General features: G+C 35.2%; 1 protein-coding gene across 1 annotated transcript in view; it reads right to left on the reverse strand.

Annotated features, from left to right (window-relative positions):
- The window catches only part of LOC309395427 (follistatin-related protein 5-like), a 152,817-nt gene that overhangs the window by 111,209 nt on the left and 15,860 nt on the right, over window positions 1-25,748 (reverse strand). The window contains exon 2 of the mRNA XM_081959668.1: window positions 1,584-1,724. Within this exon, the coding sequence (XP_081815794.1) occupies window positions 1,584-1,706 (123 nt within the window). The 5' untranslated portion in view covers window positions 1,707-1,724. The remainder of the gene's footprint in view (window positions 1-1,583; window positions 1,725-25,748) is intronic.

Raw genomic sequence — 25,748 nt, forward strand, 5'->3', positions numbered from 1 at the left:
TTCCATTGGTTGATTGTTCTCACTGTCAGAAATGTTCTCCTAGGTTTCTAGGTTGAATCTCTCCTTGATCACTTTCCATCCATTATTCCTTCTCTGGCCTTTAAGTGCCTTGGAAAATAGCTTGTCAGAGAGTAGGACTTTTTTCTGAATTTGTTATATATGAGATTTTCCTAATAGCATAAGCTCAAGGAAGCTTAAAGCATTCAAAATCCAGGTCCTTGGCTGAAAGGAAATGTGTGGAAGACCTTGGGGAATGAGAGGAAGAAATACTCTACAGGAAACAGTCAAGAGAAAGAGAAGCCACCTGGGGCTTAACAGAAAAAGAAACTTAGGAAGGTCCTGCCATAATTTATCAAGTAGTTAAAAGTGATCTTGAAAAATTGCACTTTCAGACCTGCAAGATTCTGTTAGGTCAGGCCCAAGCCCAAAAAATAACAAAGCAAAATCCAATCAAGTCCAGTCTTTTGTTTGCAAATACCAAATGGATAGCATATTGCTAAACTGAAGTTATAACTTTCTAGCTTACATACAGCCTAAGATATATCCTAAGAGATGTAGCTAAGGATGTAGCTACTCTGAATCTTTCCCCACATCCCCAATCCAGCTCAAAACTGTATATAATACCTTAATCTGGAGCGCTTTCTTGGAAAAGTCTACATTGTCAAAACTTCTATCCACAAGGTCCCCGGGTTGCTATTCCATCACATTCACATTAAAGTAGAATTAGCTCATCTAGTTGTGTTTCCTGTGTGATTAATCCTGGAGGGCTGCCATCAATCTTACAAGTCTTATACTTCCTTTCAAAGACATTTCAAGAATGGATTCCAATTCTCAAGGAGCCCCACTAAAGATCTGGCCGCTGTGGTTTGATGATGAAATAAGCCATGAACTAGGTCCACAGTTTTAATGATAGAAATTATTTTCAATTGATTAATACAAATCAGTTGCAATTACTACTAATATTTACATACTTAAGAATTTGGAGATTGTCATCCTTGTTCTGGACTTCACATCAGGCTCAACGTGATCCCAGTTCCACACAGTTAATGTCAGCCTTGTCATTTGAAACCATTCATATTTTGACATCAGTTAAATTATGTAAGCCCCAATCATGTCCCTTCAGTTCATATAATCCTACTCTTCTAATATATTATACTTTCCCCACACCCTTCCAACTTATTTTGTTTGTAGTTTTGTTTAGTAATTTTTTTAAAGAAATAAATCTGGAAATAAATGTGGTATCTTTCTTCTAACTATAGAAGAATGATGGAATGATACATTTGTATTTCTTTCTAAGTAACATATTAAGTACTTAAAAGTACTGAAGAAAAAAACAATTAAAAAAAAGGCTTCTACAATCTCTTCACTTTTCTACTTTTAATACAGAGGTAAAATGTATTTTAAGAAAGCATTCATATGATGTGAAACATTGTGTGGTTTTCTAAGATGTATTTTTCCATTTTACTATGCTAAACAGCAGTGAATGGGAAATGCATCTGATATTATCAAATAATATATTTTTACCATTGACAGGAATAAAATTTAGACTTCCGAAGTCAATAAATTTGATGCATTAGCAATACCTTGTGGCGTAATCGCATAAGAGCTTGAAATGATCTGAGGTCATGTCCTTCTTTTACTGGCCATCCTTTTGCACTCAATAAAATGTATCCAACAGAAGAAACAATTGTCCACCACATCAACATATTTTCAATATTTTCTTCCTAAAGGAGAAAGTAAATTTGTTATTGCCAGAATCACATATAACAAATAAACAAATAATTATTTTAAGTTGAATGACACATCTTATATTGAATAAATATTCATTACAAATAATACAATCACTAGGAAAAATAGAATTGGGATCTAATATACCTACATATGATATCACATATCTTCTAATCAATATTCAGAATGTGTATCCTATAACAACTAGCATAAACCAGCATAATCACCAGAAACAAATGAACCAACCAAGAAAGACATGGACAATTTAGAAAATATTCAAGGGACCAAAAAGGTAGATGACAGCATAACTTCTTTTGTTTATAATCATATCATTTTGTACTTATCTTATGCATTATTACTGATAGAATATTTAGTAAAGAATATTAGTGATTTTCCCATCAGATAAACTGCTGCATTGAAGCTCTTAACAGGAAGTTCATCTGTGGGAGAAAAATGATTTTTTAAAGGAATCAATAGAAATGGCTACTTAAAATTTAAAGTGCCAAAGTTCCCTTTCTTTCCAAGCAAGGGTATATATATTTAACTTCTTATTCAATGTGGTCCTAGTATAAATAGTTTCCTTAATTCTGGGAGTTGAAGTCCACAAGTCTTAAAGTTGCCAAGTTTGGACACCCCTGCCTTAAGGGCTTCAGTATAATAATAAGCATTACCATATCGATGAAAAAAGGTGAGGTAGGCCAAAGCAGAGAAACTGGTGTCAAAAAAGGAAGAGGAAATCTGACTAAACTGTAGACCAAAATATTGGAATTAATAATTGAATTAAAACAACAACAACAAACCCACACATTTGTTGGAATAGCATGTTAAGGGTAGAGTGAATTGAGCATTGCATGCCTTCCCCGAGTAGAAGGACAGTCTGTAGCTAGGTATAAGAGCAATTAGCTCTGGCTGTATAACTATTTTCTGTACCAACCAACATCCTAAGTGAGAATATATTTCAGTGCTAAGCAGAATCTTTACACTCTACATAGAATACTCGCATTCTAAATAGTTAGCTAGGGTAATTAATTTTCATTAAAATGAAAGTTATTGCCTTGGTTTCCTAATTCCAAACACTTCTTACTGAGCTTCATATTCCCTCATTTGTGCTGCTTGCTTCCACTATCTATACTGTATCTCCATCTCATATTCCAGTCAACTGTTTAGTTTTATTTTATTTATTTTTTATTTAAACTGGCGCAAAATCCTAAGACTGACAAAAATAGAGAAAGAAGTTGGTTCTTTTCAGTTCAGTAACCTAAACTCAGGATGTCAAGACGCTTAGCTCTTTGTGCATGGTACCTTTGCATCAGTATAGAATTATACCAATTTAAAATAAATACCTTAGCTGCCTGTCTCTTTATGTAAGTGCTTGTATTAAGCAACAGGTATAAATCAGTATCATGCTGAAAGTATTCAGTAGATACAAAGTCATTGCCATTTCAAGCTGCCTACCTATTTCCTTTGATGCACTACCTATCAGTGTAATAATTCCAGTCACAGAAAAAGCTTATTAGAATTGTGCATTATACCTTGAACTAATATGCAACCTGTGCCTGTTTGGTAGGCATGTATTTTTCCTTCAACACCTCTTCTCTTTCTACTTATCACAAGCTGGCAACTAATAGCAAGGGTTAATAACATTCAAATGGTATAAGGGCACTCATAAACTTAAAGAAGTTATTCATATGACAGATACTGAATGTTGCTATGGCCTTGGTTTCCATTTATGCATATAAGTACAGTAATAAATAAATGTAGATATGCACCCACCATATACTATACAGGGATTCTTGACTTCAACTTGACTTCTATTAGCAAGGTTTCTTTACAAGAAAATTGAAGCAACATTTGGCTTAAATATTTGTTAAATTTCCTGGTTTAGGCAATAATATTAGGTAATCAAAGACTGATTGATGCTACCTATATTGTCTAGTGGTAAAACTGAATTTATCTCTCTAAAATATGGCAGATTAATTTACATTGGGTTCTATAAGATCAAAATTTTATCCAGTTAGACATGTTGTATAGCAATATATGGATTTATTATGATAGCTAGTGAAAAATGCAAAGCATCAGTTTCCAAACGTTATGTGGGATTTGCCCCAGATCAAACTGATTTCTGAATCTAGTAACTCAATAAAAACTCAAATTAATAGTAATGTACTGTAAGTATAATAATCACCTGCCAGTATGCTTATTGAATTATTTAGGTGCTTTTCAATTAACTTTATATAAATAATCATACCTAATGCAATCCTTTTAATGAATAAAACAATATTATGAAAATAAGAAAGTTATAACTTTCCTAGGCAAGAATAAACAGGTTGCCTAGAACACAACAGTTTGACTAGGAGTTGTTTTCCCACAAATGGAAATAGACTGATATGTAGCTTCAATTTCAAGTTTCTGAGGTATGAGATAAAGATCTCATATATATTTTTTCTCACAAAAAAATTGCTAAAAGTTGATCTTGTTCAACATTGGACTACAATGCAGAAATGCTACAGGCTACAAATACAACAGCTAGAAAGTTATCTTGGAATCTTTATCCACTAAAAGAAACTGCACATACCAGATACCTCTGGAGAAAAAAAGAAGATTGCTGCTGAATTTTTCTCAGCACTCAAAAGCGCCCTCAGTGATATGAGTGCATTGCTTCTCCAAACAGGGAAGCACATAATCCAAATACTGGGGAAAAAAAACTGTTTTATTTTGTATCTTTGGGGAATCCAGTTGAATCTTCCTTCCTTGCTTGCTGTTTTTTTTTAAATCAATCAATCAATTAGAATAGAGCTGGAAGGGACCGTGTAGTCATCTAATACAACACTATAATATATATATATCAGATAGATGGCTAACCAGTCTTTTCTTAAAAACCTCCAGTGATGAAGCACCAACAACTTCTGAAGGCAAGCTGTTTCACTGGTTAATTGTCCTCACTATTAGGAAGTTTCTCCTTAATTCCAGATTACTTCTCTCCTTAATTGGTTTCCACCCATTGTTCCTTGATTTGCCTACTTTGAAAAATAAGTCCATTCCCCCTTCTTTGTGCATATTGGAACATTGGAATATTGCTATTATATCATCCCCAATCCTTTTTTTTACTCTAAACTGGTCATATCCAATTCCTGCAACTGTTCTTCATATGTTTTTGTCTCCAGGCCCTTAATCGTTTTCGTTGCTCTTCTCTGCACTTTTTTTTCCCAAAGTCTCAACATCTATTTTTGTAAGGTGGTGACCAAAAATGGATGCAGTATTTCAGGTGTGGCCTTACTAAGGCTTTTTTTTAATTGTTTTAATTAAACAAAAAACACACAAAAAAACATTCTTCATTACATCTTCCAGAAATCATGTCGATTGGTTACAATTAAATTTCGTACTAAGGCTTTATAAAGCGGTACTAATACCTCAAGTGATTTTGATTCTATTCCTCTGTTTATACCACCAAGGATTATGTTAGCTTTTTTAGCTGCTCCCGCAAACTACTGGCTCATGTTCTCTCCACTTTGACATTCCACAGTATTCTTTATTTTATTTGCATCAATCCACAAGTCTATGTCTAAAATTCATTCAATCTTAGCAATGTTTTTCAATTGCTTGGGACAGTATCAATTCTTAATTTAATGCAGAGTGAGAAATCCTGCCTGCTCCCCTCCTAGTCTGAGCTAGTCTGAGACTGTCTAGTATAATTAGATATGACTAATAGATCATTAGATATTACTAATTAGTATATAATTAAGCATACTCAGACTAGTAATTGACTGAACCTTCTTTTTTTTCTCTTCTCCAAAAAAATCTGTAATTGCGGTACCCGCACAAACCAATCTGGCAATATGATTATATTGTTGGTGCCGCTGCCAGTAATTCTAACTCTGAGAAGAGATGTTTTACTAAAGGCAGGAAGAAAGGCTTATATAGCCCGGTTCAGTTGCCATAAATTAATGTTGTCATGTCTCTTAAAGTTCCCTCTCAAACTGGGGCAGTCTGAAACATCTAAAAGAAAGAATAAATACACAAGTCCACATACATGTGAAATTCAGTGTCTTTTCACAAATGAAGCACTCATCTAATAACTCTGGGAGTGGTGTTTGCCGCTATGTGGAGGCAATGTTGGGCATGATAATATGACCCACAGAAGAGGATTGAAAAGCTGTGCCCCAGCCCAGCATCATTCATTCATTCATTCATTCATTCATTCATTCATTCATTCATTCATTCATTCATTTCATTTCATTTCATTTCATTTCATTTCATTTCATTTCATTTTGCTCCTAATCTCAGCCAAGTGAGTCTGGGTGCTTACAGTTCTAAAACGATTTTAAAATGATTAAACACAATAAAACAATAAAAACATCCACAAATTATATACAGCAGCCAAGATAGTTAGCCAAGTAACAATATATCCCAAAAACAGGACCTTCAACACATTCCGATCCTCAGGCCCAAGTACATAACCAAATGTTTAAAGTCTTATGAAAGACTAATGAAATTGAGGCCATTCTAATAACTGAAGGGGGGTTATTCCACAAAACAGGGGCTATAGCAAGAAGGATTGTCTTGTAATTCCCACTAGCCAATACTTTTTGAGTGACCATTTCCGTAGCATGCCCAGTCTGTTGGATCAAATTGGTTGGATAGAGACTCTTGGAAAAAGATGGTCCCTAGGCAACCTAGTCCCAAGCCATGAAGGGCTTTAAAGATGACCACCAGGACCACGCTGCTAGTCAGTATAGTTCATGTAATAGTGTATGTGGCATCATTCTGCACCAACTGAAGTTATGAATCCTCTTCAAGGGTAGTTCCATATAATATACATGGCAATAATCTAAGCAAGTGTTTTCAGGGGCATGAGTGGTGGTGAGAAGAGCTCCCAATCCAAGAATGGGTACAATTGGCACACCACCCAAACGTGTGCAAATGCTCTCCTAGCCTGCCCTTTTGAGCCTGGGAGGAACCCCAGATTTCACACTCAGTCATTTTGGGGCAGTGCCACCACATCCATAGCTATAGAGGGAAGACCCTTTTCTCTGGAATGTCCAATCACCCAATGTTTTTTTTTCTTATAACTGTTGGTTTCCTTTGAACTATTTTTTTTTTTCAATCTGTTCTCTGGCCTCTTCATCTGCTTCTCATTTGGTTGGAACTGTGGCTTCTTATTTTTAATGGGATGGTGAGCGATTGACTGGTCGAATGCAAAGTAACCAGTTCATGCCTGGCTTTGCAGGTGCAATTGAAATAGCTTTGTTCTTGTCCTTCTGTAGCTTGTTTGCAAATACTTGCCTTTTTGGTGGTGATTGCTTCCAGAAAATTTCTAAAAATCACTTCCTTTCCTCCCCTTCTGGTAGTTTACAACTCCCATCCTCAATCCCTAAATCTCTTTCTCAGACTCCAGCTCTTCAACAGCATTTTCCAACTGGCTGCATCTTGGCCATACACATTGGATGACAACTCTGATATCAGTCAAAAAGAAAAAGAACGAACAGAAAATGCAATGCATGGAATAGCCAAGCATTTGGTGTGATGGTGGGAGATGTCTTTGATGTGCTGGTTGGCATTGGGTGGGACTGGAATTCTAGCTGACAGAACTGCCAATTTCAGTCCTTACAATGTTGCATATTAAAGCTGAGTGGACAGCACTTGGCACACAGACCCATACCAGGTGCACGATAAGTTTGTGTGGTGGAGGCAGCAAGATGTAGAGCACAATGTTTTTTTCTGCTGACTCTGGAATGTATGTGCAGTAAGGCAAAGAGTTGTAAAAAGGTTTTGTGGCTTGCTAGCTCTGCTAAAGTATTACCAACAGTGATAAAGTAAAGGGGAAATACTGTGGTTTTTCTGATGATTATATTCAAGTGGAATGAAGAATAAATAGGTCATGTCCTTCTAGATGCACGGGGAAGTGGAAAGGAATTTTTTTTTAAAAATAGAGGGAATGATGTGAGTGTTAAATAGTGAACCAGTAGTAATTGCCATCTCATTTGTTAACCATCAGTTTACCTGGGGATTACCTGACCAATGGAGACTAAGGTCTTCCATGGAATACAAGGGAAGTTTTTTTATTGTTCTCTAAGTCATAGATGTTTTTCTTCACACATTACAATGTCCCTATTAGTTTACAGAGCTTCTTTCTCACTGTAAAGCCATTAGAAACTGTTCAGAGATGCTAGGCATCCATGCATGTAATGTAATAGTAAACTCTTTCATATTTGATGTAGGCACTCAATATGGATAACATCAATGTAATGAAGAGTTCCAAGAAACATAATGGAATTTATTCTGTCTCAAGATATACTATGGATATCTAATCTTAGAACCTGAACGTTAAATCAAATTATAAAGTGGGAAATACTAATTTAATTTTATAAGTCAGCCCATATCTTTGGAACTTTGTATTTTCTCTTTTTTTGTCTATATAAGGTTTTTTATTTTTTTCATTTTCATAACATATAACTACATGTATACTATTACATAGTCAACATCATATTATATTATTAAACATTTACATCAATTCGTCTTACCATCAACTCCCCAAAACAATTAAACAATTATTGGCTCTTCTGCTCCCCATACACCATATTTGTACCTTATCCATCACTTTTTTCTCCTCCCTACCTCCTTTCTTCCCTCTGTCGTCCATCTCTTCTCTACTTTCCCTTTCTCTCTCCTTTTCCTCTCTCCCCTTTCTACTCCTTCTTTCTCTCCTCCACTTTCCCCCATATCTCCTGTCCTTCTCTTTTTCTCTTCTCTCTCTCCTCTACTTCACATTCTTCATCTCATTTACTTGGTGTATTCCAGCTTCTGAGCGAGCTCCATTTTATGTTGATATTTATTTATAATTCCTTTTCAATATACATATTTAATTTTAACATATATCTTCCTCCTTTTTTTAAAAGAAAGAGGAAAAATAATTTTTATAATAATTGTGTTTTCAATCCCTCCTCCCAGCCTATTTTTGGCCAAGATGTAGTCCTGGTTACAATTCCCAGCTATTTTCATCATTATATTTATATAATTATTCATCCTTACATGACCCAACTTTATGATTCTGTCTTTAAATCTCAATAATTTTCCATTTTAAGTATATTTCATGTTCCCTCTCCATTTTTCCATATCTTGGCTTAGGTTACACTTAATTGTCTTTAAGTAACAATCCTTACTGTTCAATGTTCATTACAATTCCTTTAATTTACTATATAGAGTAACAAGTGGTACACATCTCACTTTGTTCATCATCTTAGAAGTTCTATATATGTCCATGTTTCGTATATTTTAACTCATGCTCAGTTGTCCTTCCATTGTCATATTCAATCAATTAGCAACTCAGTTTAATTATCATATATAAAAGTGAATCACATACCTCTGCTTTACAATCTCCCTCTAACAGTTTCATATTCCATATATTTTAACCTTTTTAAAATTATCTTTCCATTATCATATCCAAACAATTAGCAACTCGATTTTATTTTCACGTTTTGGAGTAAGCAACATATCTCAGCTTTATATTTCCCCATATAACAATTTCTAATTGTCTGATTTTTTCCTAGTAAGTCTTTTGTCCCTCTTCTCTATTCCTGTCTTCTCCCTTTTCTTTGTTTTGACATGTCCACCCTCTTCAATTTTCTTCAAGCCACTGTCAAATCCAAAGAAATCTTTTATATTTCCCTTTGTTGGGGTGTAATCCCCTTCTTCAGTTTTCCCTATGCCACTGTCAACCTTCATAAGGTCTTTTGCCTGCTTTTTATTTCCTTTTGTTGAGACACATCCCCCCTTTTCAATTTTCCCTGTATCCCTGTCGAAACCAATGAAGATTTTTGTCTGCTTTTCATTTCCCACCATTTCTACCCCTTCATTATCCCTCTCCCCTTCTTCCTTCACTTCTTCCTTTAGTTCCTACTTTTCTGAGTTCAGGATTCTACTTAGACTTGATTTAATGATTTATGCATATTTTTTATAATTTCACGTACTTCAAATTCCCACCTTTCCAAAATTGCAGTTAGTTATACAGTTCTTATTTCAAAGTTCTGGTCCACCTTAAATTTAGCTAATTCAGTTAAAGTGAAACAGAAGAGAAGCGGGAGCCATCTTGACTTTTTGCAGAGAAAAAAAAAACTTTTTATTTTCCCAATTTTTGATTTTATTATTTTTTTCCCTTTGTTACCTTCCACTTCTCATTGATTGTAGTTGCTCAGAATATATTAATTGGAAAAAACTTGCATACAGCCAAACTCGGGCATGTTTCTCTTCGCCTCCTGCTTTTCCAAGTTTTGATTTATGGCAGTTGGTTAATTAAATCTTCCTGCACAGGCAAGATTAGGTTATCAATTATCAGTGAGAAAATAGTGCTTTTTTCTTAATTTTTTTCCTTGTTACATTCCACTTCTCATTAATTGGAGTTGCTTAAGATATATTAGTTAGGGGGAATTCGGACGAAGCAAATCTACTCAGTATGTTTGGTTTCTATGTCAAATCCAAAACCAAATTTAGAGTTTGTATTTGCGTGGGTTTATCACTTCTCTACTTTCTCCTTTTCAATCCAAATTGTTTCAAGCAAATGGCTTTTTTTGGGCTATTGATTCAACCCTCCATTTTTCCCTTTCTTTCTTTTTGTCAAAATCCAGATCTGTCCATTAATATTATTTATACTCTCAAGATTCTTTACCTTTTCCAAGTTTTGATTTATAATTGTGGTTCAATTGGATCTTCTTACACTCCTGCTCAGTTGCTTTGGCTAGAAGCCAGCTTCTTGTGCAGCCATGTTGCCATGCTGCCACCCAGACTCAGATTCAGAGAGCAAATCTCCGACCTGCAAGGGACCTGTTGCCTCCCTCTGGATCTGATGAGATGCTGCCCCTTCTTCGCCCCCCCTCCAGGGGGGTTTCATCCAAAAAGGATCTTGGAATTGGTTTGTCAGACAGGATTCCCAACTCCCCAAACTTTGCATTTTCTTAGGTGTGAAATGTTAGCATTAAAAAACCCCAAATTTAATTATTAGGTAAGTTCTTAGAACAGCTGATTTATTAAAAAAACAAACAAAAGAACTTATTTCCAAGAAAAAAATATTGCATTCTTGTATATATTTGATTCACTGTTGATTGTAAGATTGTATTTGCTAGAATAACATCTTCTGTTCATCATATTTGTCATTGAAATTAAGGTAGATCAAAATCTACCATAGAATGTAGAATGTAGATTCAAGTAACCCTACATATAATGATAACTACCTTGTTTCTTCCTGCTTAAATTGACTTAGAAGCAGATATAAAATCAAGAGACCAAAGGACATAATGTATCTAGAAAATTCTGCTTTGGTTCAGATCAGGCATCTATCTGTTCAGTTTACATAATTTATCTTTGCCACATTCCCACAAGAAAAGAAAAATATTATAGAAAAAGTCAATAGCTATGTTTGTTAGTGCCTGGAAACCTTTTATGGACTTTTTGCTAAAAATCATAAAAAATGAACATGATTTATGGGTTTCACAATGAGAAAGGGTAAGCAATAGAAAGTAGAGAGCATAAGGTAACATTGTAGAGAGAGAATAAAATATAAATGCATTTATAACTGCTGTAAAGAAGATTAATAACTATATTATTTTATCTTTATCTTTATTTTTATTTTTTCCTTTTTTCTTTCATTTCCTTCAATGAAAATTTATTATTGTGACTTTTCTTTAATTTTTTTCTTCAAATTTGCATTATTTTTATTCTATAAAAATATCTATGATAAAATAATTTAAAAAGGGCAACACTTCCGGTCCCCGAAGGCGACGGATGTTGCTGTCCGCTACTCGTCTCCCCGGTGGGCTCCTTTTAGGAGCACAGGCGGTCTTGGAGGGACCACTTGCCATAGGGTGGCTTGCTGGAACCCCCAGAATCGGCAGCAGCCGCAGGGGGGTTTCCAGCTCCGCCTCAGGAGCCGGGTAGCATGGGGGTGCATAGCACAGCTTTGTGCCTTCCCCGAATGAATTCCGGAAGGAAATAATCAATTAGAAGTTGCAGTAGAAGTGCTGGAGGTGAGAAGTTTGCTCTAATCTCTTTTAACACCATTTAATTGATGAGCAACAGCTTTTTGCAAGTTGTGGATTCAATCTATTTGAAGTTGCAAGATTGGAGGGGGGGTTTCACCCCCCTCGGGTAAAGCGGCATTTGGACTATCTCTCAATCTCGGAATGGAGAGAGAGAGTAAAATGTTCAATTACTCACTTGTACTAACTATGTGAGAAAGATTTACATCACAATTGCAAGAGGTGATTCCTGAGTTGTTTTAAAAGCTTTATGGAAACTTTGGATGCTTTGCTCCCTGGTGCCCTGTGAAAGGGGGAGCCAAGATTGTCCACTTCTGTCTTCTTATTCGCTCTCATAAATGAAACTAGCCTTTTGAAACTACCTTTGAAGAAATTTCTGGCTTTATATTATTATTACCCCCCGAAGGTCTCCTGGAGCCCCTCCTGTTATGTGGTCTTTCTGGATTTGGATTATTTGATTTTCTTCTTTTGGCTTGGAACTGTGATTGAGGATTAACTTTCACTTCTGGGCTTGTCTGCTTCCACGGTATCACCCAGCTGCGCATTCCACAAACGCCATTTCTTTTGTATAAGACTTACACTCATCTCTGAACTTAACAAATGGGGCCCAGAAAACCACCTCCTGGCAAGGCAGTCTCGGTGCCTCCTTCCTCTACATCCAGCCCAATGACTTAACAGACAAAAATGTCATCATTCTTATGATAAAATAATTAAAAAAGAAAGGCAAGTATTATAAGATACATTTGTTAGGGAAAAGTAGCAGATAACAGCATATTTTATTAATGGTAAAAAAAATGAAAGTTCTGTCATAACAGAATTAACATTAACCTTACTTTCCCTTAAAGAGAATCATATTTTGTTCATTGGCAAAAGTATTTTTGTCTTAATCACAAAGTATTTCAGAGGCATTTATCAGAAAACATTCTTCTTTTAACTGCCTTAAGTAATTAAACAAGCAAAGTCTACAGAAATTGTGTGCCTGTATCTGTGTGGGTTTGTGCATCCGTCCGTCCGTCCGTCCATCCGTCCGTCCACCCACCCACGCACATTCATACATACAGTACATACATACACACATACACACACATACACACACATACACACACATACACACACACATGTATCTGTATCTATATCTATATCTACATCTACATCTACACCATCTACATCTATCTATCTATCTATCTATCTATCTATCTATCTATCTATCTATCTATCTATCTACCTACCTACCTACCTACCTACCTACCTACCTACCTACCTACCTATCTATCTATCTATCTATCTATCTATCTATCTATCTATCATCTAGGTAGTTATCTATCTTATAGCTATCATTTCTCTTCTGTACTGGTGCAGGAGAAAAGGAAATCATTATACTTTCAGGCTTCTGATTCCATTGCATTTTATCTTATTAAGCATTTAATATGAACATTAAAGAACATTCAAATTAGGACCAGGTTTGCCTAAAGTCCCAAAGGTCTGGTTACTACAATTGCTATTTGTAGTTCTAGGAAGAATATTATTTTACATTCTGTCAAAGTCATACTAAATGTTCATTAAATTTAATGCATGCTTTAACTCCAAGATGATCATTTCTTCCTTTAAAAGCGATTGAAAGGGAGTTCAGTTAATCCTGAAACAATATCTAATTTTTTATTACATCTTTGACGTGTATACCATGGCTGGCATATTAATGCTACTTTTCCTTAAGGACTGTAGGTCTTAATAGGAATGTTATTCTGATTAGATTAGTGAGCCTGCTTAATTCAATTTGTTTCTATTCATGTCTTGGAATACTGCACAATACTATAATTTAGGACTATATGCTGAACCAAAATGTTTTCTTGGCCCTGAGCAAACAACTGATGCATTCCGCATAATATTATTATCATGGAAAGCAAAACAGAATGGATATGGTACACTAAACAGCAGATATCCTTAAAGTGTCCTCCATAAAGTTCTTCTGTCTTCGGAAAGCCTTTGAAAACACAGCATAACTTTACAAAGATAGTACAGCATTCCAAAAGGAACCATGTGTAGGAAGCATTTGCAAAGAATCTGGGTCCAAAAAATCAGGGTGGGGGGGGGGGAGTGAAGGCAGTGAGACATTTCTGGTTGTGTCTTGGTGACTGAACATATAAAGCAAAAAGTTGGTTCAGGGAACCGAGAGAGAAGGCAACTGGATGAACAAATGTTGTTGGCGCTTGCTGGAGTGACTGAGAATCCCCAGGATGTTGCCAACAACCTCAGAGTCTGGGGTGGCTTGCCATCCCACAAGGCAGGGTGAAGGTGGCAAAGCGGAGGGGGGGAGGTAGATGGAGGTATTCCTTACCTAAATGAGGGTTGAGGTGGGAAGGGACTGTGCCTGAAATGACTTGAATTGGGGTGGGAATTCATTTAATGATTCGTAGTTGTTATTAATGACTGAAATGGGGAATGCCAGGATTGCTGCTTTAATTCGGTGTAGTCATCTTACTTTATGACTTAATTGTAGCATTAAGTGGAAGACTACCTGTACCATTGTGTTCTAAGTAAAATTAAAAACAAACTGCATTTCAATTTATTTATTTATATGGCATATTATCATTTTTTTACTAGAAAAAAAATAGAAAATAGTGATTTTTAATTACTATACAACATGAGCATCCTATCCCAGAACAGTAATAAATGATGATATATAATGCGGTTCAATACAGAATCTTTGTTTATTATGTTGAATGTTTATTACATATTAATAAGAATTATTGGGAGTTGGATGGTGTAAAATAAATGTTAATAGTAATCTGTGATAATTAACATACTGTATACAACAATCCTACTATATTATCAAGAGTAAAGGTATATTTCAAATCCCAAAGGTGCTTTGTCAAAAGGATGGTGTGGTGATGGAAGAATTAGTTCTGACAGGAATGGGGGAGGTGGGGATGGAAGGATCATATTCTTTGCTCCATTGACCCCACTATCCGAAGAAGTTTCTTGGATAAGGAGCAAAATGTCTTCTCTTTCCTCGAGATTAAAACAGTCCAGTTGACTTTAGAAAAAGCACCTTTCAGACAACTATGACCTGGATGACTGAGAATCTCCACAAATATATATTCTAACTCATTCAGCCATTAAAAGCACCAACTACCATAAATGATAAAAAGAAAGCAGCAGATTGATATACAAAATCAAATGGCTACTTCATTTAGTTTACCCTCAAGCTTTCAAAGACATAGAGAATGTATTTGCTGAAGAAACATCCAGATGTGGTTTGGTTTATTTTAGTTGTTTAATTTATTCTAGGTACTGTCAGATTCCAGAATGATTGTAAAATAAGACCAAACAAAATACAAAATACAGTATACGATATAATAACAAAGAATAAGAAAGTGAGTAAAGAAAAGATGGTGGGTCTATAGGTATAATTATCAGTGTGGTGTTGAATTAAGCTCACCATCTATTTCCATGCCTAATATTAAAAACAAACATACAATGCTAAAATATCAATTAATTTAAGTGAAGCAATGATTGCACCCAAATCCTTTAGTTTTTGTGATAGACTTAAAATGAGCGTAATAACAGCAGAAACACTTCAGGACTAACCCTTCACATTTCACTGTTGGAATATAATTTCAAAGTGATTTTTTTCCAATGCTCTAAGGAGAGAAATATGATAAAAGTATTACACTTCAGAGGCCTCAAAGAGTTTTTTTTAAAAAAAAATAGACTTGACTTCTGTCTGTTGATCTTATTTGCCCTTAAAGCTCTACAGCTCGCTTTTATGAAACTGTAGTATTTACCAACAACAATACTTGTTGTCAAGACCACTTTATAAAACCAAACTCTAGCAGTTGCCTTTTCTTTCTATTCTAAACTGATTTTATTTTTGATACTTACTGTATATAAGTGATATGATTTGCAGTAATGCTGCCATTGCAACTAGCATTTTACATCATTTCAATGTTAATTTGACGGGTTCATATTTGGTAAACATTCTGACATTTCCATAATTTCTTTTTTCTGTTGAAAGGGCAGTCTCTGATGGCAGCAGTAGCATTTTTCATACTTGTGAAGATCTAATTATATCTGATTTATAAAAGGTATATTTGGCTTTTATTTTCAGTTATATTTCCAAATGTAAGAGTGGAAATAAATATAGGTGAAGTTCAGATCTAAAGACTGCTGGAATAGATGAATTTCAGTTGAGTTCAGCAGATGGCCAGATATACAATTTCTCCCATTGACATGGGAGAAAGTAATTTTAATGCTGTTCATTGAAAAGCAGAACTGCAAGCCATTGCTTCTGTTTTATTGTTCCAATTTAGTTCCCTTTCTCTTTTTCTTTCTTTATAAGTGGATGTTGTCTCTATAGGAGAGACAAAATTTATACAAGCTAACAAATTCAAACAAAACCAAACAACAATAATACACCACAACTTTACACAACCAATTTGTAGGCTGAAAAAAAACACAAGCCACTCCATAGAATTGACTTAAAAAGGCGAAAGATTTATACGATCTGAAGATAAACCAGAGTATGGAAGTTAGACAGGGATTCGTGTGAAAAGAAATAGTAAGTAATGAAAAGGAAGCAGACCAAAGTTTAGACTTAGAATAACCAAAGGAATAGTTGAAATGAGATATAGTAATGAGAATTGCCAGGAGTGTTCAATGTTTTAAAAGATCCGTTTTTTACAATTTGTGTAATGAATAAATTCCATTTGAAGTAGTAGTAGAAGAAGAAGAAAGACTAAGATATCATAACATTTATTTTTAGGAAAAAAATACTTTTTTCCTACAATGATTTTACAGCAGCACAGAGGAAATACAACACTCCTTTTTCCTTAAATTATATTATTCAGTTTCGGCCACTTCCTTCATAAATTATCTCTCACTCTATGAGAAGACTACAAAGACACAACAATGTGAATACACACCCAAATGAAACATTAGCTTGTGGAACCATTTTATGTATCGATATAATTTTAATTTATTATAATTTTATTTAAAGTAAACAGAACCAGATTTCTAACCGATTGCCCACTTCAGGTAGTACAAAGACCAACTATTAGACCTAGTAATATCAATGATTCCATATTAAACAAAATAGCTCCAGGATTCACAACTAAGTCAACATTATCATATTAGTTTAAATAGAATTTCAAACTATTTGGATAGTACAGTGCAGTGATGGCGAACCTTTTTTGGCTCGCGTGCCACAAGTGGGGGGAGCGCAGCGGGGTTGAGTGCGGGTGTGCCGCACCCATAATGCAATGTGCGGCCCCCAGTGCGCTTGCGCGTACAATGCATGACCCCCCCATTTTTACATGCTTTTTTCGCCCTCCCAGGGTTCAGGGGCTTTATAGGATCCTGGGGAGAGCGAAAAGAGGCTCCCCCGACCCCCCGGAGGCTTTAGGGACGGTCCCTGAAGCCTTCGGAACGCTTAAAACCACCCTCCAAGCAACCTGGAAGTGACTTCCGGTTTGCTCGGAGGGTGGTTATAAGCGCTCCGAAGGCGTCAGGGAAGCCTCCGGACGGTCCCTGAAGCCTTCAGAACGCTTAAAACGACCCTCCGAGCAACCCGGAAGTTGCTCTGAGGGTGGTTTTAAGCATTCCAATGCTCTAAGGAGTCCCTGAAGCCTCCGGGAGGGGAGGGGGAGGCTCCTTTTGCCCTCCCCAGGCTCCTATAAAGCCTCTGGAGCCTGGGGAAGGCGAAAAATAGCTTTTAAAAAGGTGAACTCAGCTGGCCAGCTGACAGGGCAGTGCCTCGCGTGTCCTGACAAATGGCTCCGCGTGCCACCTGTGGCACGCGTGACATAGGTTCACCATCACTGGTATAGTGTATAGAAAGTTGTTTTGAACAAAAATAAAACAAAACATTTATACAATGTATCTATTGATGTTAACAGCTTTTGTGAGAACTTTCACATCTTGAGATTCCTTAGGAAAAAAAGGTAAAATTTATATTGGGGTACATTGATCTTACACTATATAGATGTAGTGTCTGATGCTGTAGTATGAAAAGTTTAAGGCTCAGCCAAGTCAAATATTAAATATTACTTCATTTCATGTTTGTTCAATGCAATACAATATAGTTAAATTTGTATTCAGTTAGCTATTTAATAATGTTCCTATTTCTGTAACATTTATAATTATGATTTGTGAATTACTAAAATCAAAATTAAAGTCAAAACTTAATATCCTTGAATGCCCTTAGGAAGTGTCTGTTGTCTTTGGGTATGAAGTTATGTCTCAGTATTTTATATAGGATACACTGAATTCTGTAGTATAGAGAATTAAAATCATCTTTATTTTTACTTGATCATTATATTAGTTGCTGTAGTCCATGAGTCAGTTGCAAATATGTAAATCCTAAGCAAAGGTGTATATAAGTGTAAATTATGATAATATTGCTTGATAATATACACGTATAAATGATGCAATAGTTGTGGTTTCCAGTAAAGCTGCTTATTGAACTATTTTATTGGAGATTGAACTTGTAGTGTGCCACTATACTTGTATATATTTTATTTCACAAGTCTATCACATTTTCTTTTAGATTTTTTCTTCCAGAACTATTGTTTAGATAGTTTAGATATATGTACTATTGTCTATTTCGAAACACTGAAATAAAAACAAATGTAGCTAGTCAAATTATTTTTGGGTAGTTTTGTTTTATATATTTCAGTTGAATAATAAAACCAAGATTTCTAATTCTAAATTGCCATTCTTCCCCAGAATCAGCTAACAATTTAGATTATACCAATTTAAATAATTCAGTTGTATTATTCTGGGAATGTTAGGATAAAAAAAGCCTATAGAATGAAGATGTTAGTTGAAAATTCATTCACTTTAAGAATAGAATGTATTGTTTTAAGATATCTAGAAAGATTTTATACCATTTCATATGTTACCCATGTTCAAATTATTCATCTAATGCTTACTTTATGAATTAAATTAAAGAAGAATATATTTATGTTCTAGTATAAAGCTGTAGATAATTTTTCCAATGTCTGTTAGTGACTAAATTAAAAAATGAGTATATGTTTCATATTTTTATCATGCATGAAAGAAAATCAAATTGACATTTTTAAAGAGTCAAATGCCAAACAGTATTTATTATATTTATTGGAAATACTGTCAGAGAAGAAAAAGGATTTATACTGTGTATCAATATTCTATTGCATATTTGTCCTATAAATCAGGATCCAATGTATCATTTTCAGTTTCTTATTAGATATATGAAGCTTCTAATCATATCTATAAAATAATATGATAATATGAAGCTTCTAATCATATCTATAAAATTTTACCAAATCAGCACACTTTTTATATATGAATAATTTCCTCTGTTGATCAACCAGTTTGCAAAAACATCAGATATTTCATGATAGGTTAGAAATTTAATTTCATGCATCACTCTACAAATGAAAACTCTTGCTCTAAACTTAAATGGAATAGTAAGTTGATTTCAGTCAATTTAAAGCAAATACTGTATATTAGTATTGAATACAAAGTTTAGATGTTCTTTGTGTAAAGCTCATGGTGTTGCTGATATTTATACAACTATTTTCTTTTTTCTTTTTTGCATTTAGCTTAAGGAATGTTATCCTTTCTTCCTTCCTCTTTTGCTCCCCCCCTCCTTTAAAATGATCACCTCTCGCTTTTTGAAAATTTAATGTCGATCCAACCCCAGCTTTTCCAGTCTTCCATTTCCTCTCAATTCACTCTTTCATGTGCTTGATTTGCAATTTAGTCCCCATTTATTCACACTAGATGACTATCCAACTTGATGTAATTCATTTATACAGGTCATTCAGTTTTGTATTCACTATGCAATCATTCCATGCTTACGTATTCCTGATCTGATTTCTTCTTAGTTTAGTTAAGAAGCACAATCCTTTTCTATTTCATTGATCTTACTTTTATGTTTCTCATGACATATCCAGCCCTTACTTCTATATAACAAAATGTGCAGAAGCCACTTTCAGTTATTTGGTAAAAGATCAGTCCTAACAATAGACCAGGTACCACTCAGTACTTTTCTACCAGTATTGCAATGCTTAATTTTTTTCATCTACTCTTTGCCTTTTAAGTAGACTTTCAATCAAAGCTCAAATTGCTCATTTTTTCACCATTTATGTACACTCATCTTTTCCTTCAAACACTATAGTTCTGGTTTTGACAAATTAGAGTTCAGGTACATATTCACCTATCGTAATGCAATCTAATCATTTAAATGCAAATAATTTGGATTAATAACTTGGATTAATCATTTATCAAATACATCCATATTCACAATCTCAGAAGAATTTCTTCTACATAAAGGAGACATTTCACTCCTTATTTTCTCTTCCTGCTGCTAATTTCTATTTTCATTCTATTTGGTTTCATTTCTTTACTTTTCCTCTGTTATAATAGAATAACAGAGTTGGAAGGGATCTTGATGGTCTTCAGGTCCAATACACTGCACAAGTAGGAGACCCTATATCATACCAAAGAAATGTCTGTCCAAACACTTCTTAAAAACATCCAGTGATGAAGTACTCACAACTTCTGAAGGCAAGCCATTCCACTGGTTAATTATTCTCGCTGTTATGAAATTTCTTCTTAGTTTTAGGTTGCTTCTCTCCTTGATTAGTTTCCATCTATTGTTTCTTGCATTGCCTTTTTGTGCTTTGGAAAATAGTTTGACCCTCTTCATCTTTATGGCAGCCTCTCCAATGTTGGAACACTGCCATCATGTTACCCTTAGTCCTTCTTTTCATTACTACAAACCCAATTCCTAAAACTATTCTTCATATGCTTTAGCTAAACTGACATTTTCACTTTTTTGTATATATACCTCAACTTCACTTCACTTTCCAATCTATTATACTCACATATGTATTTCTTCACAACTTCTTCCTCTTATATTATAAAATGCAATCTTCTACATGCCATGGTCATCACAAAATGGGCCCATATTGATCTGTACTTCATTCATAGGTTTGGTCCATCAAGTTTTTACATTACTTGATTCAACCGGAAGGTCTCCAGCTGGACAGACGTTGGCGGGGGGGTGAGCTCTTAAGAGCCTCACATGAATCCTGTCTGATAAACCTATTCCAAGATCCGTTTTGGATCAGAACCCCCCTGGAGAGAGGGCGAAAAAGGGACAGTGTCTCATCAGACTCAGAGGGAGGCAACAGGTGCCTCGCAGGTTGGATATTTGCCCTCTGAATTGGAGCAGGGGCAGCAGCATAGTAACATGGCTGCACAGAAGCTGACTTCCAGCCAAAGCACTGAACAGGAGCATACAGGAGATGGATGAAAGACCGGTAAGAAGATTAATTTAACCCACAGTCATAAATCAAAACTTGGAAAAGGCAAAGAATCTTGAAAGTACAAATAATATTAATAGACAGATCTGGATTTTGGCAAAAGGAAAGAAAGAAAGGGAAAATGGAGGGTTGAAACACTAGCCCCCCCTCCCCAAGCTATTTGTTTGAAATAATTTGGACAGAAAGGGAGAAGCAGAGAAGTGACAATATAAACTCTTAATTTGGTTTTGGATTTGAAATAGAAACCAAACATTCTGAGGGATTTTGTCTGAACTTCTTCCAACTAATATATCTTAAGCAACTCCAATTAGGGAGAAAAGAAAGTGATAGATAAGGTACAAATATGGTGTATGGAGAGCAGAAGAGCCCAATAATTGTTTTTGGGAGCTCATGGTAAGGTGTATTGATGTAAACCTTTAATAATACAATATGATGTTGGCTATGTAATAGTACACATATGATTATATGTTATGAAAATGGAAAAATAATAAATTTAATTTAAAAAAGTGTTCACATTACTTTTTTATTTACTAAAACAAAGAAATTACAGGTTAGTTTACTAGTCTTAGTTGTAGCCATAAAATATTCATCACCAGCAGTAAGGATGGCACTAGTTTTTTTTCCTAAATTATGTGCAATATGTAAAAAGTGCATCCAATGTTGTGATTGATCCCAGTATATTTTGGATCGGATCTGACTGAGATTCTCAGTTGTCTATGTTATGGTTATACTGTTTGGGATGAATACCCTTTGAATGGTGTGGGAGTAGGAATGGATTTTCAGAGGAAACATCTCAGACTATAGGAACCAAGAGAACTACACAGGTGACCCTGAGGACACAGACAAACCCCCAATTGGCCTCAATGATCTCTAAAAGGATGCAAATGACCAGCTGTCTGCAAGAAATATAAATCCTTACATGCCCCACTGTCCTGTCAGAGCTGAAGAAGCTTCTTGGATGAGAAATGAAACATCATCAAAGAAAAAACAAGAAAGTCCAGCTGCCTCCTAAAAAGCATCTTTGGGATATACTTTGGATCCAAGCCTCTAATCAAGAGACTATCTTGGAAACCAATACATTGTTGTTTGTATCCTAAAAGCTAGGAGATACGGTACATGCCGCATATAAATACCCTTTCAAAATGAGAACAGTGTTTGGTATTCAACTGATTTTCATTTCACTATATGACACTGAGTGTATTACTCAAAAGGCATATCATCTAAAATGAATATATATGAACAATCTCTTAATATGTGCAACTTTAATACAGTTTAATTTTAATATAGATTTATTAATTTTCTTTACATTTATTCTTCTAATGCAAAGTAGAATTAAGGCTCCTGCATTTAACAAATTCTAAGAAAATGTTGAATGAATTTATATTGAATATGGAAAGATGTCTTGTCAAAATACTAAATTCTTCTTTTTTCCCCCTTAGTACACAATATGTTGGTATCTCAATACAGTCACAATGAAGTGTCAAGATAAGTAAATCACCTCTATCACTATTATAAGAAGTTTTAGTTCAGAATAAGTGTAGTTTTATAGATAATAAAAGATTACTAGAATCATTGAGGCAATTCACTTGTCAATGACTCATCATTGGAATCAGTATTAAAATATCCACACAAATCTCTAATCTCTTTTAGAAGGCATGCATCACCTGTTTAGGGAATTGGTTCAATTTATACTGCTCTTGCCATTAGGATTTTTTTTCGTAACATGAAAAAAACAACAACATGCTACCTTGTAAATTAAGATGATTAGCTCATGTCTTTCACTCTGGCACAACAGATTTCAAGTTGTTGTCTTCTCCAATGTGGGAATTATTTGATAACTGGAAGACTTCTTTTGTATTGTATTTGTAGGCTAAACTTATCTAACTACTTCATTATTGTCATTTGGCCTTAGTTTCCAGACCCTCTTATCATTTGTATTGCCATTATTTAACATGCTCTAATTTTTAGGTTTATTTCTTAGAATGTATCTCGGGTCTTCCAGGATTCAAGTACAGTTACAGGAACTGGGCATGGCTAATTAGTGAAGAGAAGGACCAGGGAAGGCATAATAGCAGTGTTCCAATATTTGAGGGACTTCCACAGAGAGGAAGGGGTCAAGCTATTTTCCAAGGCACCTGAAGGCCAAACAAGGAATAATGGATGGAAACTGATGAGAGATCCAATCTAGAAATAAGGAGAAATTTTTTTGACAGTGAGAACAATTAACCAATGGAACAGCTTGCCTTCAGAAGTTGTGGGACCTTCATCACTGGAAGCTTTTAAGAAGAGATTGGACTGCCATTTGTCAGAGATGGTGTAGAGTTTCCTGCTTGGGGAGGGGTTTCGACTAGATGACCTGCAGTACAAGCCCCCTTCCAACTCTGTTAATCTGTTATCTGTTTACTTTCTGACCTGAAATTTAAATTTATTCACATATCTCAAATGCTCTGTATCTCAAACGCTACCCTAAACTTGTTCATTCATTTATATACTGTTGCACTTCTTCATTTCAGCCTTACTACATCAATTTATATTGTAAATTTGTAGTAAATACCATACTCCAAGAAACCAATACAATTATCCTGAAGGCAATATCTGGGATGATGGGCAATTATGTTTTAATTAATGATAAATGTTAGCTAGAGTACATGGAGACCTCTATTAATGTTTTCAGCTTGGAAGCTGAAATCCCACAAATTAGCTACTCAAGAATGATATTTATGAATGCTGAGCAATTCACACAGACAAGCAGCCTCAAAGTTATTCCATACACACCTCTCTCCCAAAAAATAACCAGTTTGTAAGTGGTTTCATAACTCGCAGAGAACAGGTTGGTATTTTATTACAATGCAATAATATTTCAGAAACTATGTATACATAGGAAAATGTTAAATCTATTTTGCCATTTTCATTAGGTAATGGTAACAAAAAGCTTCTTGGCCATAGTCTGCTGTATTGTGTACCTTGTGTATCAAAAATTAATTTGTAAAGCTCACATGGATTTTCTGATTTTTAGGGAAGGGTTTTCTTCCTGAGCCCTGTAGCAGATTTAGAAAATGCTTTCTTATGGAGAGAAAGATATTTCTAGAGTAAAATCAAACTCAAACACCTGAAGTTCCAAACCTACCAATTAAAAAAAATAAAGATGTATTAGCTGATGGAAAAAGAATAAAAGGAAAATGGAAATCAGTATCCAACATTGAAATTGATTAAAATATAATGGTAGTCAATTTCATCAGCAGAAAACAAAAATCCACAGAGACCCATGCTAGTTACATTTTAGAATAAAAACGCTTCCCAAACTAAGCAAATTAAGACATATTCCTACTGTTTTATTTCTAAGTTAAATGAAGTAAAAAAAAAAAGAATGAGGATCTTAAGGATCTAAAGCAAGCTCCAATATAAACAGATCCAATTAGTCCTTTTGATACAAATTGATAATCAGTGAATGAATTCGTTTCACAATTATTTAAATTTGTGACATTAATTTAAAAACTGAATTGTTTATATAATTTTATGGAAGTCCGTGTGCATATGTTCCAAAAGCCACAAAATCTTGCAATCAATTCAAAGACATTCATAATTTAGTGGCTTGGTTTGAATCATCAGATGAACATATCAGAACTTTCAGCCGTAGTAAATGTTATTTGTTCAGCATATTCAAATAGCTGCTAGAATACTATTAAAAACTTTTGTAAGGCTTGGGATGTAGAAACAGGTTATTTGATATAGAAAAACCCTTATTTTAATTCCAACAACTAAAATCTACCCTACCTCTATTCCAGTGGTGGGTTCTGGATCTTGTCGCAACTGGTATGCTGCGATGGGGCCGGGCATCCACCATGTGTATGTGCGCTGCGCATGCATGCCCACCACCACGCTGCGATGCTCCAGCTGCTTGGTGGAGTGTTGCAGAGGCGCCATAGGCTGAGTGCGCATGCACAAATAGCCTGGTTGGGTCACGTACAGGTAAGGAGAGCGGGTGGACGGGTGGGTGGGCCCTCCAAAACACTGTACCAGAACAGTATCTGGTGCCCCCAGCAGACACCGTTACACTCGTATCGTACCGTACTGGCCATAACCCACCACTGCTCTATTCTATTCATTATATATCAATCTTTTGCTGAAAGCAGAAGAGACATTAGCTAGAAAGTTTCTGAAAAAGCTGGAAATATGGTTCGTTTGCTCATTGCCAATCAGAACCAAATTTTACAATTTATAGCAATCATATAAACCCTCAATATAAAAATTAGAAAGTTTTCATGATTATAGATTACAAGTTATAGAAGAACCCAGGTATGTATCTGTATCTTAAACAGAAATAACTGATATAGCAGGGTGCAATGGCTCAAGCAAGGTGGCCATTCTAAATGCACATTCTCTAACATCATAAAAACAGTTCGATTTTTAAATCAAGCAATTCCATTCTACAAATATTTTCTTCATGATCTACTGCCTTAAAACTTGATTCATAAGAGCCACTGTGGTGTAGTGATAAGGCATGAAGTCTGGAAATCTGGACACCGTGAGCTCTAATCTTGTCTTAGGCACAAAAACCAGCTAGGTAACCTTGAGCCAGTCCCACTCAGCCCCACTTTCTTAGCCTAAAGCAAAAGCCAGTGGCAAACCAGTTCCAAAATCTTGATCAAGAAAACTGCCGCTTCCAGGAATTGATGATGACTTG

Source organism: Natrix helvetica (assembly GCF_964273705.1).
Source record: "Natrix helvetica genome assembly, chromosome: 7".
Taxonomy (NCBI): domain Eukaryota; kingdom Metazoa; phylum Chordata; class Lepidosauria; order Squamata; family Natricidae; genus Natrix; species Natrix helvetica.